Genomic DNA, 19,089 nt, shown 5'->3' with positions numbered 1-19,089 from the left:
TGCTTCTTCATTGGGTTATTTTATTGCTCTGGGTGTTTTCATCTGTGAACGGCAGAGATGCTGGGCCTCAGGCCATATAAGAAATAATATTTCAGTTTGGAGTCTCATAAATGCAATGGGTCAATGCTACTCAAATCTCAGCCACTTTAAGATGTGTGGACTTCAACTCCCAGAATTTCCCACCAGTGTAGAGGTGGCTGGGGAATTCCGGGAGTTGAAGTCCACACACCTTAAAAGTGGCCAAGGTTGAGAAACCTGGAGTAGGTGGCACATCTATGACTTCCCATCTTTTGAATATTAATGAGGGCTGAAAGTTGGGAGCACCCCAGAGTTTGGTATAAGAGGGTCGGCTATATCAACGTTACAAATAAAACGCATTTGTTTTCTTGCAACTCTTTTCTGTGTCAGATCAACACATCAAGATCGTTTTCATAAGTGACCCAGATACTCTGTGTGGCACTGCTGTGGCCCCAGGTTTTGTGACTCAACAGAAAAGCATTGCATTTGTTTCCTTGCACACAATCCTGCTACTTTCACCCAGATCTTTTCTTCGTTTCCTGCCCCCACTCTCCTTCCAGGGAAGCTGCCACCCATCCCGGGTTGTTCATGGGATTTGTTTATTTATATTTTGTATTTCTTCACCGCCCAGCTCCCTTGGGGATTACTCCACCTCTCCATTAATGAACTGGCGGAATGGAAGGTTCCTCGGAGGTCCCCTTCCAACCCCAGGACTCGGCAGTCTGGGGTTGTCGGTTTGTTGCGACCATGCCACTCGCCTGTCCTTACGGTCCAATGGACGGGCATATTCTCTGCGTGCGCTCTGCGGAGGCCCAGATGAGCCGTGCCAGGACAGCTCCAGAGTCCGCCACGGGCGTTAAGCGAGGCGAACCCCGCTGCTCCGCTCCAACCGGACGCCGCCCAGCTCCTTCGTCCACCCGGTCGGGGCAGGCGGGGCGCGAGGGAGGGCAAGACGCTCCTTTCCGTCACGAGTGGCGCCCAACCAGCCGCCCGTGGCTGATTCTTGTCCGGAGGGGAGGGGGCACTCGGCGCGCGGGATCGGGCGCAAGAGCGGCGCTGGCCCTTTAAGCAATCTGCGCAGTCATCGTCCGCACCGCTAGGATTGCCAAGTCACCGGGTTCAACTCAGTTCTCTCGGCCACGCCCCTCGGGGGCCCTGATTGGCCTGCGGCCGAGGACAGCTCCACTTCCGATTGGGTCCCGCACTTTGCAACTACTTCTCGGAATCTTCCTACGTCACCGAAGTGGAATTCTTAAAGCTGCAGTGCGCGCGAAGGGGAGTGGCGCGGGGGCGCCCGGGACCTTTCCTGGCGCGCGCAATGGGGGGCCGGCGCCTGACCCGCTTGACTTTCTGGGCCGCGCCGTGCGACTCGGGGGGCCCCGGCAGCGCCCCGCGGGTGAGGAGGCGTCTACGAGAATCAGGGGGGATCTCGCCCCTTTAAGGCCCCTCCCGGATGGAAGAAAATGCCAACTCACAGTGACGCTGGGCATGACGGGAGGGCGCAAGGCGGGGACGAAACTACATTTCCCGGCAGTCTCCTCCACGCCGTGCCAAGGAAAGGAAAGGGCTCCCCGCCGCGGGTCGGGCCGGCGGCTCTTGCCAAGGCCCCGCCCGGAGGCCGGCACGTCAATCGCCGCGGCCGCATTCGCGCATTGGCTGCTTTCGCGCGGCGGGGCTGGACGGAACCGCCTCCGCCTCGACCCATTGGCCGGTCTGCCCGCCAATCCGAGGGCGGAGCGGCCGGGCGGCGATTGGGTGGCAGGCGAGGCGGCCAGCTGATCAGAGGCAGCAGCGGCAGCCGGGGAGCGAGCGTGGCGGCGGCGCTGGCGGACCGAACGACCGGCCGTCCCGGCAGAGCCGCCTCCTCCTCCTCCGGCAGGGGCCGGCGGGTGGCGGCAGCTGGGCAGCCCGGGGCCACGGCGGGGCGCCGAGGGGTGGCGCCCTCGGCCGGGTCACCTTCCGCCTCTCCCGGCGGCCGACGCCGCTGAGCCCCCTGCCCGACCGGGGCGCCGGGGAGGGCGGGGCGCTCGGGGAGACCCGCGGGGCTCCCGCTTGCAGCCCGGCCGGGGCGCGGGGTCGGCGGCCCGGCCCGTCCTCCGAGGGAAAGCAGCGCGCCGCCCGCCGCCACGAAGAAACTTGCGGCCGCACCGGGCCGGGGACTTGGCAGCCGCCGTCCGCCGCGCCTGTCGGTGGCCGCGGCCGGGACGCCCCTGCTGCTGATTCATGCCTGCTCGCGGCCGGCGGCGGGCGGGGCGGGGCGGGGCGCCCGCCCGTCCTTGGGCCGAAGTTCAGCGGCGCCGGAGGGGCCGTGAGGCGGCTGGAATGCGGAGCATCCGGAGCAGGCGCGCGGGGAATGCGCGTCGGGGTTGGCGGGGCTCCCCTCCCCGTTGCCCGCCGCCGCCGCCGCCGGACGGGGCTGCGATGACTCACGCGATGGCCGGCGCCTGGGGCGGAAGCGGCGCTGGGGTTCCTGCCGGGTGGGGCGGCGAGACCGGCCCTGGCCTCCGCTCTAACGGCGCCCCTCTCTTCTGGCCCCTTCCCCAGCCTGGCGCTCCGGCCCCCTTGGCTACCCGCAGCAGTTCTTCAGTGGCACGCTTTACGTCCCCTCCAGCAACTAAAGCTGCCAGTTGAAGAACTGTTGGCCGTAGCTGCACACGCCCAGGGCCCGCCGGCCGGCCGGCCTGCGGATGGATGGATGGATACAGCCCCCGGCCGGCAGTTGGACCAGGTCCCTGACAGGTAAGGCGGCCTGCTGGCCTGTCCTTCTCCGGAGCCCCTGGGAACTTCCAGGCCTCTCCTGCCGCCCAAGACGGGCCTCCTTGGACAGCTGCAAATGGTCGGCAGCGGCTGCTTTGCCCAAGACCTGCCCCGCCCAGTCGGGCCTTGGCCTGCTGCCTCAGACGGTGGTTTCCCTGCAGGCCGGTCCCAGCTGGGCTCTGTGGACCCATATGGGGGGGCCTGGCTGGCTGCTCTCCTCCTTCCCCTCTCTGTTGCTGGGCTGAACCTGCCCCCCCAGGGGCCCCGTCTGGAGCAGGGGTGGTGGGACCCTCAGAGCCCCTTGCCCTCATGGCAGCAGCAGCAGCTGGGGCTGGAGCTGCTTCCTCTTGCTGACTGGAAGTGCGGGTTGGCCGGCAGATCCCTGGCTGCACCCACGTGCTCAGTCTGATTCCCAGCAAGAGGCAGGTTTTGCGCTGTGGGGCTGAGTGGAAAGGGGGGTGGTGATCCTGTTTCCCCATCTGCCCAGCAGTGGGGGGGGGGGCGGACCAAGGTGCAGGCCTGCGAGCTGCATTGTGGGGAGAGAGAAGCGACCCTGGCCCACCTGAGTCGCTCTGTCCCCAGACAACCTTTGGGGGGGGGGAAGCAGAGGATAGGCTTCCCTGACATTGAGTTGGTGCCCTCCAGCCCTGCAGAGCGATGCCAGGATGGCCACTCCCTCTGCCGGCTGAGCATGGAACTGCTGGGCTGTGGAAGCTGGTGGTCCAAGGGAGAACTCCGAGAGGGCTGCAGCAGTTGCGGGGTTCTGGCTCTGCCTGGGATTTGCGGGGAGGGTCCCTGCTTCCTTCCTTCTAAGCCGGGAAGGAACGTAGCCTTCATAACCTTCCCTCCCACCCCGTTGGGGGCTCTGCTGCTCCTGGTCCATCCTGCCCCCAATTCGCCCTGCAGCGGGACTCCCTCCTCCCCAGGAGCACAGCCCTAAATAACCGAAGCCCCCAGAGGTGACCTCGTCCTCAACGCTTCCAGTCTCTTCCTGGACAGAGAGAGGACTGGAGAAGGGCCTCTTCCAGAGGGGAAGGAGTCGGAGGCCACCTTGAGTGGGCCATGGGTCTGAACCCCCCGCCTTGAAGATGTATGGACTTCAACGTGGCTGGCTGGGAGGTTCTGGGAGTGAAAGTCCACCGGCCTGAAGGGTTCCGGGTTGGGAGGCGCTGCCATACCGCCTGGAGGCCGGAGCAAAGCCAAAAGCCTGCTGGTGGTCAATGGGCCCCAGCTGCAGTTTCAGAAGAAAGGGGCCAAAGTCGCCATTCTCTTGTCCTCAGTTTATTTCAGCGTGACCCCCAAGCAGCGAGGCAGGCTATTGGGGTGGGTGGGGGGCTCTCTCTTCGGCAGCTCCTTCCCCTCCATCGGGGACCTGCAAAGAGGCCGCTTGGCTCAGAGCCCCCGCCGAGGAAGAGCTCAGGGGCTGGCGACTGGGGATGGGGAGGGGTGCAGAGCACCCCAAAGGGGGTGACAGGGGCAGTTGCTTCCTCCCCAACCTCCCCCATCATGCTGACTGAAGACTGAAGCCGGGTTCCCCCTCTGCCCCCCTGGGCACAACTGTGGCAAACAGGTGGAGGGAGGTCACCATCTTCCCAGTAGGAAGGAGGATTCAAATGGGAGACGTCCAGCTCCCTCCAAGATCCCTTGCGTAGAGCCTGCTTATCTCCTGAACCTGAAAGCCAGGTAGGTGGTTTGCCTCTCTGGGTCCTGCTCACCTGAGGTAGAAAAGGAGGAACCTCTCCTGAGCCAGTTCACCTTTCGGCATCACCGTCTCCGTCTGCCCGGCCCGTAGCCTGAGAAAGAGCGGGGAGAGGTCCAGCTCCAGAAGGCCACCCTGACCGATGAGCTTGCACCTTGTACATCTCACTGGCCTATCCAGACGATCCCCCCCCCACCTGCCCTCCAGGCTGTACCTGCGTAGTGGATGCTCTTCGACTGCGGCTTGGCCCAGAAGGCACCGTGTGGAGCGGCTTCTGCCTGTGCAACATGTTCAGGGCTGCCACATGTCCTGGGCAGGAAAGAGACAGGCCGTCTGCCCCCCTTGCGGGACGAGGACGCTGGCTGTCCCTAGCGCTCAGGAGGCCGGGGGGCGGGGTCAGGGACCCAGCGGGGCCCATGCAGAAGGGCTGGCAGGTGGGTGTAGCCCTGGGCTCAGCCGAGTCCCCTGTGCCACACATGGGGGAACCAGCCCACACTCCCTCTGGGCGGCAGGGGCCAAAGGGCTCCCGGCTGTCCCCCGCTCTCCTGCACAGGTTGCCCTCGAGAGGGTCGGGGCAGGCTGAGTGCCCCGCTTGGACAATCCCCCCCTCCCCAGGAGCTTCGTCCAGCCCCTCCGGGGGTGGCTCTGAGCCAAGCGGCCTCTTTGCAGGTCCCCGATGGAGGGGAAGGAGCTGCCGAAGAGAGAGCCCCCCCACCCACCCCAATAGCCTGCCTCGCTGCTTGGGGGTCACGCTGAAATAAACTGAGGACAAGAGAATGGCGACTTTGGCCCCTTTCTGGCCAGGAGGCACCCAGGGCTTCTCCTGGGGCTGGTTCAGGGCCAGCCAGACCCAGCTCCTCCTCTGCCGCCCTTTCCACCCTGGGGTGGGGTTGGCTCCTGCCAGTTGTGCGCCCCGGCCCACAGCCAAGATCCAGCTGGAAAGGGGGCGGGTACCGTGGGCTTGGCGATCTGCCAGTGGTAGATGGAGGTGGACTTCCCACCAGACAGAGCTACGGGGAAGGAGGCCACGTCCCCAGCAGCCAAGACGGACGGCGCTGGTCTTCCTGAACTGGAAGGGAGCAGAGAGACTGTCAGCGTGTGGAGGGGGTCCCTCAGGGTGCCCCCGCTTACCAGGTCCACCAGGACGGCACCACCTCGGTCAAGCCTGACGGAGCTCCCCTGGAGGAAGCGGGTGTTTGGAGTGACGCCTGTGGAGCCGAAGCAGAGCCTCCTGTCAGGGCAGGGCAGTTTCACCACGGGGGGCAGGCCCCACTCCCCAAGGACATGGGGGCATCCTTGCTAACAAGGCAGCTGCAAGAAAAACCCTGATCCTCCAGATGTGGCCAGCTGCAGCCCCTCTGGGTGCCCCAGAGGCAGGAGCAGAGCCCCCAGCCTTTGCTGCTCCCCCTGGAGGCCAGACGAGGAAATGCTGGCCCTGTTCCATCCTGGTCACAGGCCATTGGAAATCTGGAAGCGGCTCCTCCTGCCTTGTGCCCGTCCTCCCCTTCCCCCTCCCCTCTGCTTTCCCCCGCCTCTTTTAGTGTGAAAATGGTGCCAAAGCGCCGCCTACTCACCGATGCCCACCACCACCAAGTCTGCAGGGAGAACAGAACCGTTGCTAAGAAGGACGCTGGTCACCTGGGAGGGAATGAGAGGCGGAGATGCAGCAGCCCCCCTCCCCTGCTCGAACTCTGGGCAGCTTCCATACCTGCCCGTCTTGTCCCTGCATCTGGGCCACCTCTGTCTTCACGTGGAAACGAACTCCCTGGGGGGCTTGGAGCATCTGGGAGGGAGGGAAGAAAGAGGAAGGAAGGCATGGTTCTTGCTGCATCCAGTCATGTCCCCTCCGGGGCTGCCCGGAGAAGCCCCGCTCGTTTGCAGGTGAGGGGAGACCTAGAAGGGGCCGTGCTCAGCCTTGGAAGCGCTGGAGCCAAATGGGGGCTTGTGCCCAGCAAAGAAAGAGAAATGTTTGCGTTGTTCCGGCACGCTTTCTGTGAGGGCTACAATAAAGGAAAGTGAGCTACGGATGGTTTTCCAGCAAAACATCCAAGATTTGCTGCCTAAACTCAGCTACAAGGATCGGCCTGTGTGGAGGTGCCCCTGCCCCCCCCCCACCGGAGAGCAGCCCTCGTCACTGTTGGATTGCTTGCCCTTCCCTACCTGCATGGCCACGGTGCCCACCTGACCCCCCCAGGGTCAGCAGGTAAGGCAGCTCTTCTCTCTCCACCACCTGGAGCTGGGCTGCTTTTGCTGACGAGGCTGGCTGCTTCCTCCATCCCTGCAGGGAAGGAAAGCCGGGAGCTGAGAGGAGGCTGGCATGAAAAGTCGGGAGGGAGGGTCCTGGGGCTGGGGGAGGGATGGGTAGCCCCCACCCCTTCCAGTTCATAGCTACGGGTGCAGATGAATCCCATGCCAATGAAAGAGGCCCCTACAATCACTACGGGCCTGCCCAGGGCCAAGGCCAGGATCCGGTTGGCATCTTAAGGGGTGAGGAGCATGCAGCTGTTCTCTGGAGCTTCCGAGGGGTGGCCAGAGAAGAGAGAAGTCCCTCAGACCCTCGCCTGGTACCCTCAGTGAGACCTGGGTTGACCTCTGCTTCCCCCGGGCCAAAACTTCAGGTGGCATCATTTACCTGCTGCTGTGGCGATCAGCAGGTTGCTATACGCCTGAGATGCCCCATCCCGGAAGTGGGCCGTTTTGCCTGCAGGATCCAGAGAGACCACCTGCAGACAGATGAAAGCTATGCTGGATTCCCAGGGGTTGGGCAGGTGCCCAGGTGAAACCCTCTCCCCCCGTCCAGGCTGGCCCCAAGCCAGCATCAGACTCGAAGCAGGCCTGGCTGGTCCAGCACTGGGACCCGTTCCTCCCGCTCAGGGGTCTGTGCTGGCCCGTGCCCGGGGGCTGCTGAGCTGACCCGAGGTCCATGAGTGGGGAGGGGCAGGATCTTCCCAAAGGTTGGTTTCCTCCCCAGTGCAGGAGTGAGCCTTTCACGGTGGAGTGGTTTCCTCCACTGAGCTTCCGGACCCTGCAGGCCGAGACGGCCGCTTGCCGGGGGACCAAGCACCGAGGGGAGGTCAGGTCGTGCCAACCCCACACACACCCCCCCTCGCTCTGCTTCCAGACTTCAATGTCGTGGGCATCCAAGAACCTCTGACTTCGGAGATAGAGGTTCTCCGCTGGGGCCCCCAAGTCCTAGAAGGCGGAGGAGAAGCAGGACCTGGGAGTTGGGGGTGTCTCAATGCCCAGGCCTAGGGGCCCTTTCAGCAGTCGGGAGCATCCAGGGGGAGAGGAGGGGAATTCAAAGCCTCCCCTCCCCACCCCTCTGCAGGGCTGCTCTGGAGGCTTGTGAGGGGAGGGGTCCCCCTCCTGGACCTCCTGCCGCTTTCTTGGGCCGGCCCCCTCCTCTCCCGAGGCTGCTTTCAAAGCCCTGAGGCTCATGCCTAACCCCCAGAGTAGAATGGCGGGGGTGGTGTCCCCTTCCCCTTCTGAGCAGCAGCCACCGCCTTGCCCCCCCCCCTCTCACGCACACTGCTCAACCCACTGCCCCTCCCACGTGCCAAGGTCAGCCCCTCCCCCGCCCAAACCTGGGTCAGCTTTGTCCTGTCGTGGGGAAGGTGGTTCTCCCAGGTGGCCATGATGATCCTGCCAGGGAAGCCCTCTTGCCGAAGGGTTTCTGCGCAGGTCAGGGCTGCCGGGCCTGGCGGGGGTGGGGGGAGAGGAAGAGGTGCAGTCCGGCTTTGCCTGTCCCTGGATCTCGGCCTGGCTCTGCCCCCCCCCCCACCCCTGACTAAGGCTCACCGGCTCCCAGCAGCAGAACCGTCTGGGGATCCAGCTGGCACTCTTGGGCCATGGGCTTCACTCTGCGGCTGCTCTCCAGATCCTGTCAGGGAGGGAAGCAGGGCTGGGCGTGGTGGGGGGAAGATGCCCTGCAGGCCGCTATGTGTCAGGTGCAGGGACCACCTACCTTCATCCTGGCTGAAATATGCACCTGCCCCTCCTGCACGGTTACCTGCCACAACAGGGAAGGATTTGCCCTGAGAGGCTGTGCCAGACTGGCAGGGAGCCTTGCCCCTCCCTTGGCAGTCTGGAAGCAGCTCTTTTGCCCAACGGCCCTTCTGAGACCTCCCCACCTCCAAGCAGTGACCCCCCTTTCAGCAGGAGCCCAAGAGGGTCCTCCCTGCTGCCCAGGACAGGAAGGCAGAGGGTCTCCACGCCCCCCACCCCCGCCAAGCTGCCTTGCTGATCCCTGAGCTGGCCAGTCCTGGCCCTCCCCGTGACAAAGCCCCTCCCACAAGGGTGGGATTGGCTCCAGCACCCTCGTTCTGTAAGCGCTTTGCCCACCAGCTTGGCCAAGGAGTGCTTGAACTGGAAAGCAGCTGTGCCCACAGCCAGTTGGTCTAGAGGTTAAAGCATCAGGTTAGAAAACTGGAGTCCAGGAGTTCTAGTCCTGCCTTAGGCATGAAAGCCGGCTGGGTGGCTTTGGGCCAGTCCCTCTCTTGGGCCAGCCCACCTCACAAGGTTGTTGCGGTGGGGAAAATAGGAGGGAGGAGCACTGGGTATGTTTTCTACCTTGGGTTATTTGTAAAAATAATAAAGGTGGGATATCAAATAAAATCTGCTCTTGAGTTATTATAAAGGTGGGATATCGATAAATAAAGTCTGCCTGCATCCTGGCCACCCCAGCAAGGTCGTCTTATTCTGCCCAGGATGCAGAGCGGGTGCCAGCTGGGACTGCCGTGCCAAAGGGATGAAAGGAAAGCAGTGGGGTGGCCCCACAGGGTGGGAAGAGGGGCAAACTCAGCCTGTTGCACCCGGCCGGGATGGCCTACAAGCCCAGTGGGCCTAGGCCTGTGGGCCGCACTCCAGAGGGCAGGCGGCTTTGGCAGGAGCTGCACTGCTGCTCAGATCCTAATAGATCAGCAGTGGACAATCTGGGGGCTCCTTCCCCACCGTCAGGGGCTCCAGAAGCCTCTATTGCCCCCAATTAAAAGAGACTTGGAGAGGCTGCTGTAGAAGACGCCCCCTGCCCCGCAAGGCAGTGGATGGAAGCCTCTGGCAGCTGGGACCATACATTCCCCTTGGGGGGGCGGGGCGGGGGAGGCAGAGTTGAAGCTTACTTGGAAAACAGGCAGACAGTCCAGGGTGGGATATTCCTCAATGTCACCTGTCTCGGTGCAGAAGCAGGCACCATGCCAGGGGCAGCGCAACCGGCCCTTTGCCAAGTAGCCTGAAACCCAGAAAAAGAGACCCACGAGAGAGGCAGGGCCCGCTGAGAAACCGGAGCACATGAGGCCCCTGGAGGCAGCTGCGGGCACCAGCCCTTGGCAGCAAGGGGCAGAGGGCCTCAGCGGGTGCCAGAGGGGCAGGGCGGAAAGGGAGCAGCCCCACACCAGGAGCAGAGCCTGGATCCAGGACACCCGAAAGCCGGGCCTTGGCTCAGTATGGCAAGGGACCCACCAGACCCCTCCCTTGTTCCCAGCCTGGAGGAGGCTGCATGCAGGTGGTGATGGGGGAGGGCTCACCTTTGCAGAGGGCGGCTCCGGCATGTGGGCATCGGCCGCCCAGCGCTCGGATGTTCAGGCCTTCCCTCGCCAGCAGCACCGGGTATCCAGCCCCCTCGACTTCCCGCATCCTGCACCAAGGAGGTGCAGAAGAGCCTTGGCTCAAGGAGCCCGTGCTAGGCTAGGAGGCGCCCACCCCCCACCCACCCCCGCCGGATTGGAATTGGAGGAAGTGCTGGTGATAACAGCAGAGTCCCCCTGCCCCTGGTTGGAAGCCTCTCCCCCCCCTCCCCCCCAGCTTCCCTGTGAAAGCAAGAAAGGGCCCTCTTGGGAATGGGCCAAAGGACACCCATTTCACACATGGCTAGGAAACAGCGGTCCTCCCCCCCACCTTAACCAAGAGGAAGCCCTGGCTGAGACCCCCGCCCTCCTCCCACAAGGCCCAGCAGGGCTGCCTTGGGAGCTCAGAGGTTGCAGAAGAGACGCCACAGTTCTGGGGCTGGCCCAGATCATCCATTCAGAAACCATTGTCAGCTGCTCCACGGGGTGGGAGGGAGGGAGGGAAGCCCCCTTTGAGCTCCCAAGGGAGGCTCTGAAGGACAACCAGGCCCTGGTCAAGGGCCAGACAGCCTTGCCGGCATTCAGTGGCCTCTTGAGGTGACGGGCTGAGCCCAGCCGGCCTCGGGACTGACGGAGGCCTTGGCTGCGGTCCCAGGAGCATAGCCCTTTTTTCCTTCGGAAGCCCCACCAGCCAGACCCACCCAGGAAGCAGGAAGGGCAGGTCCCAGGGCAGGGCAAGAGTGTGCCCTAAGGGCAGCCTGGGCCTCTCTCTGACCCGGGAAAGGCTGCCCTCAACTGGCCAGGAGGCTGGGCTCAGCTCCTGCACAAGAGGGGACCCAAGCAGAGGGGTCAGCCCTGTTCTGACCTCAGAGATGCTGACTCACTCTCCGTCATGGAGCTCGTCTTCATGGCAGGTATGCTGGGTGACCATCCTTCTTCTGGGCTGAGACTGGAAAGAGAGGGGGCAGGAGGAGGAGATTGGGGTGGCCCTCTAACACCCGCCTCCCTTCCCTGCCTTGGAAGGACTGCAGAGGCTCTGGCCAAGGAGGGGTTCCTCAGGAAACCCAGCCACTCTTTCTGCCCCTGGGGCTGGCACCCAAAGGCTGAGAAGCAGCTGCTGGGCACTGGGGCAGCTGCCAAGCGCTCCTCCGCTGGGAACCTCCTTGGCTGCCAAGGGAGGACCTGGGCTTTGCTTGGGGCAGCTGCAGGAGCTGCCTTTGCAAGCGCAGCAACTGAGACCGAGAGTTCATGCCCAGCTGTGCCACCTGGGCAACCCTGCTTCCTGGGTAGGTTGGTGGGTCTGGCTGGTGGGGCTTCTGAAGGAAAAAGGGGCTATGCTCCTGGGACCGCAGCCAAGGCCTCCGTCAGTCCTGAGGCCGGCTGGGCTCAGCCCATCACCTCAAGAGGCAACTGAATGAATGCCTGCAAGGCTGCCTGACCCTTGACGAGGGCCAGGCAAAATCTTTCAGCCACACACTGCCAGAGGCGCGTGCACACACACACACACACACACACACACGTCATTGCTTGAATCTCTATCATGCTCACTCCCCTGCCCTGCCCCCACTTTGAGAAATGAGGGAAGAGTTTGGGGGTCTGGCTTGTCTTTTGGTGTCCCCCCCACCCCCACCTTCTCCAGGGATGAGAGAGAAGGACTGGCCCACGTCTGGCTTCCCGAGAGCAGAATTCACGGCCTCCTGGCTCTCTGTGGTGATGAGACGATCTCAACAGATGCCTTATGGGAAACCTGAACTGAAATCAAACTGAAATGCAAAGCGAATAGACTCAAATGTGTTTGGAGTCTCCCCCACCCCGCGAAAGTGCTCCTGGCCCTGGGAAAAGGTGCGCGTCCTTCTGTAAAGTAGCCTCATTTTTCCCAGCCCCGCCCAAGTCGCCAGCCTCTCCCCTCTGGTTGCCTCTTTACTGGCTACAACCCGCGACGTCCCCCGGCCCCGCGGGGAAGAATTATCCACTTCACTTCAAGCAAACGCAAGAAGATCCGGACCACCCTCCCTAAGCCTGATGCGCCCTCCCGTGATTCCCAGCCAGACAAGTTTTCCAGGCTGGGAATTCGGGGGTGGGCAATTTATGTTATGTTATGTTACAGTGCAACCGAGCTGGGGGGGGTGACGCCTTTGCGAGTCCAGGATCTGGCAGGACGGAGCCGAAGGAGGGTTGCTGCTTTCTCTTGCCAAAGGCAGGGCGGGTGAGGGGGGGGGTGACTTGGTGGGCCCACCTAGGGCGGCCCCTCGTGCAGGGTTAATGGCTGCCCCAGTGGTTGGACGGAGCCCCGAACGGAAGCGAAAGCGGGCGGGACAGAGCAGAAAGCAAGGCGGAAAGCGATCCCGCTCCGTGCTGTGTCCCCTTTCCCCAAAGGCCGCGAGAATCAGGCAACGAGCCTTCCGGGACTGGACCCCACAGCCTTTCAGCTGACCGTTTCTCACAGGGTGGTCGCCAAGTAGGTTGGGGGAAATTCGCCCCTTGGAGCCCAAGGAAGAATGAGATAAAAGCCCGGCGCCAAGTCACGACCTCCGGGGAGGGGGCTTTCAGCCTCGAAAGCCGGGGGCTTCTGCTTCGGCGTCCTGGCCCGCCCGGCGTCCGCCCCCCAGCCAAGGCTGACCTGTGCGCCGGCAGCCAAGACTCCCCGCCCCCGTAGCCAGCCCCTGGCCCCCTCCTCAGAGCAGCCGCCCCCAGGAGCCCAGACTCACCGGGGCTTGGCGGTGCTGCCATCAGATACAGAGCGGCGGCGTCTCGGAAGAAAAAAGACTGGACGGGAGGCGCCTGCCAAGCGGCCCGGCCATTCATCGCCCATCCAACCTGGCGCCGCCTCCGAACTTGCCCGAAGTGGGCGGCCTGCATTTCTTTAGGCATTTATAAGCCGCCCGACTCCGTAGGCGAGAATCCTGGTGATTCGCAGCCGAGGGGGGGCAGCGCTGGGGTTCTCCCCACCCCGCGAACCAGAAATTGCAGGGGCTGCACCGCAGAAACAGGCGAGGAGAGGACCTGGCGCTGCGCTCGAGCGAAGCTCGGAGGATCTCCGTCCGGGCCCCGCCACCTGTTTCGGGGGGCCAGGCCCCTTCGGGCAGCGCTTCCCCCTTTTCTGGGCTTCTGCGCTGGCCAGATTCGCACGAGCCTCCGAGCGGGGAAGAGCAACCAGGACTGAGGCCAACAAGTGAAGCTCTCCCGGATTCCAAGCGGCAGCCGAAAGGCGTCGGGCGGCCGCGCGGGCTGGGGCGGCGCTCACGGCCCGGCGCTCCCCGGAGAGCACGGGGGGGTGGGGGCAACACCCGCTTGCTCTGGGGTGAGTCGCCGCCTGCAGTCCCGGGCCCCCTTTTGGGTAGAGCTCCCGCTAAGTAGGCGGATTCCCAGCCGCGCAAAGCGTTTCTCCTCCTGGAATCCCGAAAGTGGCGCTTCCAGCAGAGGCGGTCCCGTCCCCTGCAGGCTCCGGTGTCTTCGCGCCCCGAAGGCCACCCGCCTATCCCGCAGGTCCGGCACTGCCCGCCCCGCAACGTCACGAGGGTTGGCAAGCGGCGGTGCCTAAGGCCGGGTCGGGCTTTCGGAAGGGCCGCTGAAGTCCAGGCCGCCGCCCCCGCCCTCCGTGACTTCGCGGTTGCCGGAGCTCCTCAGGCGGCGCTGCGGGAGGGGCTGGGCGGCCTCCCGGGGGACCAGGGCCGAGCCGGGCTCTCTGTCCGAGCAGGGAGGCGTCGCCTTGGAGACGGGGCGGCCGCAGAGCCAACGGCGGCCGCCGCCAGGGGACGGTTTGTCTGCCGTCACAGCCCGCGGCTCCCCCGCTCCGTGGTTGCCCCTTTCCCGCCCGGCCCTCCGCGCTCTTGGCTCTCGGCTGCCCTCGAGCTTGCTGCGCTTCGCCCGGGCGACGGCGAGTGGCGGGGCCGGGGCTCAGGCAGCCCCGCGATGGACTTGCTGCTGCTGCCGGGAGGCTCGGGGGGCGCCTTTTGGCTGCTCAACACCGTCCTGGAGCGCCTGGTGCCGCCGCCCTCCCGGAGCCGCCTTTCCGATGGAAGTGGCGCAACATTTGGACTTCGCTTGCCCACAGCCTGCTGAGCGGCTCCTGGGCCCTCCTCGGGTGGGTGGGTGGGGGTCGAGGTCTGGGCGGGCAGACGGAAACGCGCCGGGCGAGCCCTTACCGAGCCCCCTTTGCCCGCCCGCAGGTTCTACTTCTACCCCGCGATGGGCGAGGATCTCATCGACCAGTTCTCGCCCTCCGCGCACTGCCTCCTGGGGATCTCCATCGGTAAGTGCTCTCCTGTCCCAGACCCTTCCCCGACCAGCCGCCCCCCCGCCCGGGAAGAGCAGGGCAGGGCGGGAAGCAAGAAAGGGGAGCGCCGCTGCCGCCGTTTAGCTTCGGGCTGCTTGAAAGGGCTCCTGCGATGCAGGGATAGAACTAAAGCTGGGAAGCGCCCGGGACTCTGTGGCAAGTCGCACCCCTCTTTTCTCCCGCTGGATGGGGGGGGGGGGTGTCAGCCCAGCTGCCTGTTGCCTGCCCTGGAGAGCAGCCTCCTCCACGTTTCTGTGCTGGCATCTGGCTGAGGGAACTGGTGCCAGGCGAGCCCCTCGCCGTTCCCTTCCTTGCATGTGACCACTGGGGCACACAATCGCTCTATTTTCCTGCTCCGTGGCAGCCGCTGCTGCCTGGAGGGCCCCTTCCCCTTCCCCCGGGAGTCTCCCCTTCGTTCCTCTGGGCTCCCTAACGCCCCACCCAAAGAAAAGCGGCAAAGAAACGGCCGAAAAGGATCGTCGTTCCGTAAAGTCTACTCCTTCAGGCGGGTTGGACGGCAGTTCCCAGGAGTTCTAGATAACACCTGGAGGGGCAGGTGGGGAAAGACTCCTCCAGAACAGCAGGTAGGGGGTGCGGGTGCGGCTAAGCCACCAATTGCTCTTCCCGGTTGGAGGCTGGATCTGGGTCTGGTTGAGTGAGGAGGGATAGCCAGAGCGGTGACTTCAGTCTGCCGCCCCTGTCTCTGGTGTTGCACACGAATTCCCAGGGAGTCAGTCCCAACTGTCGCTCAGCCTCTGCTGGCCCCCAGATGCTGAAGGCGGTGATCTCTCTCTCTCTCTCTCTCTCACACACACACACACACACACACACACACCAATCAGCTGAGCCAGACATGGCTCAAGAGTGCTGGCAGTAGTGGGGTGGGTGGGCGGACATGTGGGTGGGTGGGAAGAGGCCCCCTGAAGAGCCCGGTTTTCCTGCTGTTCAAAGCAGAGGCGATTCATCCCAGGAGGTTTGCTGAGAGCCTCTTTTGCTGTTTAAAAGTTTTCCGTGCAGCCTTTCCCACACCTCCCTTTCGTTAGCCCAGTGACAACACCGTTGCGTTCTTTAAGCCGGTAAAATGACCACCTACGAATGGACATTTCTAGCAGTAAAGCCAGAATCTGCCTCTGGCATGTCCAGTCCAACAAGTTGTTGGGGGCCTGATGCTGGGTTGGTGGCTGCTTGTGTATATTTGGTTTCTAATTAAACTTTCCTGGCTTTTGTTGGAACCAGGTGGAATAAAACTTCATTAAGGTGATGTTTCAAAATGTTTACAAACTGACAAATGTATTTGTGCTAATGCAAACTTGTCTAGCTTCAAGTTAAAATTTGCATGTCTTTAACTGTTACAAAAGGTATTTGAATCCCTATAGGATTATGTTTGGGGTTAGGATTAAGTTAATCGCTCTGAGGCTGCTAAGTTTAAAAACAGGTGGTTATTTTTCCGTTCCAAGGAATGATTTAAAACTGCATAGAAACAAAACCTTTTAGAAAAGGGGGGAAATGCAGGCTGTTGCTACATTTGAGGGGCTTCTTTTCCTGAATTCAAGGTGATGATTTTACAACTCCACAAAAATTAAGCATCATTAGGCTATTCTTTCACAATGCACCAAATAGGATTGGCTTCTAGGGCTCGTGAATCTGCTGCAGGTTGATGGGACGTCTCTTCTTCCACAGGGTATTTTGTGCAGGACTTCTTGGACATGATATGTAACCAGAAGCTTCAGAAATGTTGGGAGCTGCTCTTCCATCACTTTGTGGTGAGTTGCTGATGTGGCTCACGTAGCTGTTCCGGGCAAGGGCGAGTTTTGGAGGAGCAGCCAAGCTCTGAGGGGGCAGGATGCCTGTGGCCAGGTGAGCTGGCCGAGAGGCCTCTTCTGGCTTGGCCTGGGCTCCTCCGGGGGGGCAGGAGAGGGATTTGTCCTCTTCGCTGAACAAGGAGGAGCATGGGACTCATGGCCCTAGCAAGGGTGACCCTGTAGGGGTCTCCAACACCCCTGGCCCTGACCTGGTCTGCTAGCCCAAAGGGCAAGAGGCCAAGCCCTTGCCAGGCCACGGGGGTCCAGGCTGAGTTTCAGCTGCCAAGGGGCCTTCTGACCAGGCAGGCTGGGCTATAGCAAGGAGGACGGAATCGCCTTCCTCTTGCTATAGTTCATGTGGGCTGGGGTGTCAACCCTCGGTCTCTGTTCAGGAGAGGGGACATGAAGGCCGAAGGGCCTCTGAGCCTGTGGAGGGGGTGCCTTCATGGCACCTGGCCAAGGGCCACCTGGGACTCCTCCAGGAAGGGAGCCTCAGGAGGGAGAAGCCATCTCTCTCCTGATCTCTGGGGTGACCACATCAGAATTAACTTTAGCAGAGGCTGACATTGGCTTCCAGCTGAAGCAGCTGACCTCCTTGCAACCCGCCTTAAGCCCATCTTGCAAGGGGGGGGAGGGGGAACGGCCTAATTCTGCAGGAGCTGTTCAAGGAGAGTCCAGTCCTAAGCAAAGGATGCTTTGAATGGACTCCCGTCAACGGAGGGCTTGCCTGCCCCCTCCTGCAAGTAGCTGCCTCTCGGGGCGGGGCTAAGAGGTGGGGGTGCATGGGGGAACCGGGGGTGCTTTCCATCAGTTACAGAAATTGGACAGAGGTCTCGGCCGAAGAGGAGGTGGGGTGGGGGAGGGGGTGGGGGGGAGGGGCCGTGGACATGAAGCCTTGACTGCAGCCTCATCTGTCCGCCATGGAGCCCGTTTCCTGAGGCCTGTGGGGGCAGAACAGAAGCCTGGGGCCTGGCCTGGTCCGTGGATCAGGCCGTGATCTGCCCCTCGGAACAGCTGGGGGGGCAGGCGGTGCCAGCAGGAGCCCCCCAAGAGCTGCCGGCTGCTTTTGGCGGGGATGAGCAAGAGCAGGAGGCGGCTCCTGCCTGCTGCAGCTGGATTCCTGCCACTTGCGTGGGGAGGGGGGTCAAGGGCAGGACGCACCGGGGAAGAGCCGGCTCAGCCTTGCTCTCTTCCAGGTGATTGTTTGTTTTGGCTTTGCCTTCCTGGTTCGTCGCTTTGTGGGTTTCGCTATGGTGGCTCTGCTCGTAGAGATCAACTCCATCTTCCTACACCTGCGGACGATCCTGAGGATGGCTGGCTTGGTCAACACTGCCTCCTTCCGCCTTGCCAGCCTCGTCAACCTTGGTACCTACCTGGTGTTCCGTATCCTGATCTTGGCCTGGATGAGCCGCTGGCTGGCCCTAAACGGGGAGAACGTCCCGGCGGTCCCCTATGCCATGGGCACAGTGGGCATGGCCATCATGCTGCCCATCAACGTTGTCCTCTTCTACCGCCTGCTACGCAGCGACTTCCTCCCGTCCCACAAGTAGCAGCCCCCTGCCAGCACCAGGGGAAGGGAGAGCGGCCAAGCAGGCAGAGGGAGGGGGGTTTCCCCAGCTTCTCGGGAGCCCCCCTGCTGCCGAGCGATGCAGAGACGGGAGCAGGGTCAGCCTTTCCGGAGAGCCCCGTGGAACAGGGTCATGGTGCTGTTTGGCGGGAAGGCTGGGAGCAATGATCAGACGGCATGGTGGGCTTCGCTTTGCCTTCCGGGAGGGAGGGGGCTTATTGAAATGACTTCGCCTGGTGCCTCTGTGTCCTGATGTTTCCTTCTGGTATGTTTAGCTGAGCAAGGTGAGCCTCCTGGGAACAGGTGCTCTTAGCCTCACCCCTTCCCTTCCATCCCTGTCCCGTGGCAATACCTGAGACGCTGCCAGGACGTGGAAGGGCATGGCAGAGAGACGGTCTCCCCTGCCCCTCCCTGACGCCCATGGCAGAGGCTCTCTGGAGAAGAGCACCTCCTAAGGAGCCTCCCCGGGAGCTGCTACCCTTCAGTTTGGCCAGGTTTTGATTGCCAATGCTCTGTAGGTAGATTTCACCAGCGCTGGTACAAAAGGGACCCAAACAGACCCGGGCCTTGGGAGTCAGCATGAAAAAGCAGCACACAGCTCACGGCCTCTGGGGTTTTGCTGGAGGTTATCACGTCACGCTGCAATTCCTCCTCTCTTCCCTCCCGAGAGTTACAAGCAGCCCCTGCAGCCCCCCCACTTCCCCCTGAGCCAAGGAAAGCAGCATCCCAGGGCTATTCAGGCAGGTTCGCTGCTGTCAGCCTCTGCTCTTCCTTCTGGCTTCCCCAATGGAGCCAGGGGCTAAATTCCCGGGCCCGTCCCTGGAACTGCCGCCCTGATGCCAAGTGCCAGTGCCTTTCGCCCACTAAGTGCCGAGTAATTATCTCTAAACCTGAGATTACAAAAGTTATGTGGTTTGTTTTCTTTGTGTAACAAGATGTTACTAGATGTGTGTGCACAATAATAAAGAAACTTTAGTGAACGCTAATTTTTTGGCCCTGCTTGGCAGGCAGGCAGAGCCGCTGAGGTTTGCAGAGGGGAAGTCTTTGATCCCAAAAGCCAGGAGTCAGAAGGCAAAGCGGCTGCCCAGGGTGGGAACCTTATGGAGTTTGCACCATCCATACGAACAGAAGGGGCGATGTGCACGGATGATACAGCTCCCAAAGGAGAGGTGGCAGATGTCCCCAGATGGACATTAGTATGTTCTGCCAGGAGAAAACCAAACCTCCCCCAACACTGGCAGGGCCAGCTGCCATATATACACAGTGATCAGACCCCACACTCATTCATGCGGATGATGTTATGTCTGCAAGCAACACTTGAACTCAAAGGCACCAAGAGTTCAACACCTGAGCTACAAATAGTTTCCTTTATTGGCCGGATACTTTTTACAATGAAACTGTTGGTAGTT

General features: G+C 62.3%; 1 protein-coding gene and 1 pseudogene across 2 annotated transcripts; one reads left to right on the top strand and one right to left on the bottom strand.

Moving 5' to 3' along the window:
- Positions 1-4,382: 4,382 nt before the first annotated feature.
- LOC113426569 (apoptosis-inducing factor 3-like) lies at positions 4,383-10,222 on the bottom strand (annotated as a pseudogene). The gene is made up of 15 exons (XR_015747468.1): positions 9,997-10,222; positions 9,592-9,701; positions 8,439-8,483; positions 8,273-8,354; positions 8,059-8,171; positions 7,571-7,666; positions 7,065-7,197; positions 6,888-6,983; positions 6,635-6,752; positions 6,183-6,257; positions 6,049-6,112; positions 5,606-5,682; positions 5,325-5,543; positions 4,657-5,019; positions 4,383-4,552 (listed from the first exon to the last, which is right to left on the bottom strand). The product of XR_015747468.1 is annotated as an apoptosis-inducing factor 3-like (transcript).
- Positions 10,223-13,843: 3,621 nt separating this feature from the next.
- Positions 13,844-18,660, top strand: TLCD2 (TLC domain containing 2). Its single transcript, XM_087955581.1, is given in 5 exon segments — positions 13,844-14,044; positions 14,047-14,119; positions 14,205-14,287; positions 15,992-16,074; positions 17,310-18,660. Coding segments are annotated over 5 exon segments (690 nt in total). The 5' UTR covers positions 13,844-13,947; the 3' UTR covers positions 17,664-18,660.
- The last annotated feature ends 429 nt before the right edge of the window (positions 18,661-19,089 follow it).

Source organism: Notechis scutatus, chromosome 1 (genome assembly GCF_049901735.1).
Source record: "Notechis scutatus isolate UNSWTSFEM ecotype Mainland chromosome 1, rNotScu1.2, whole genome shotgun sequence".
Classification (NCBI taxonomy): Eukaryota; Metazoa; Chordata; class Lepidosauria; order Squamata; family Elapidae; genus Notechis; species Notechis scutatus.
This window is presented reverse-complemented; position numbering and strand designations above follow the sequence as displayed.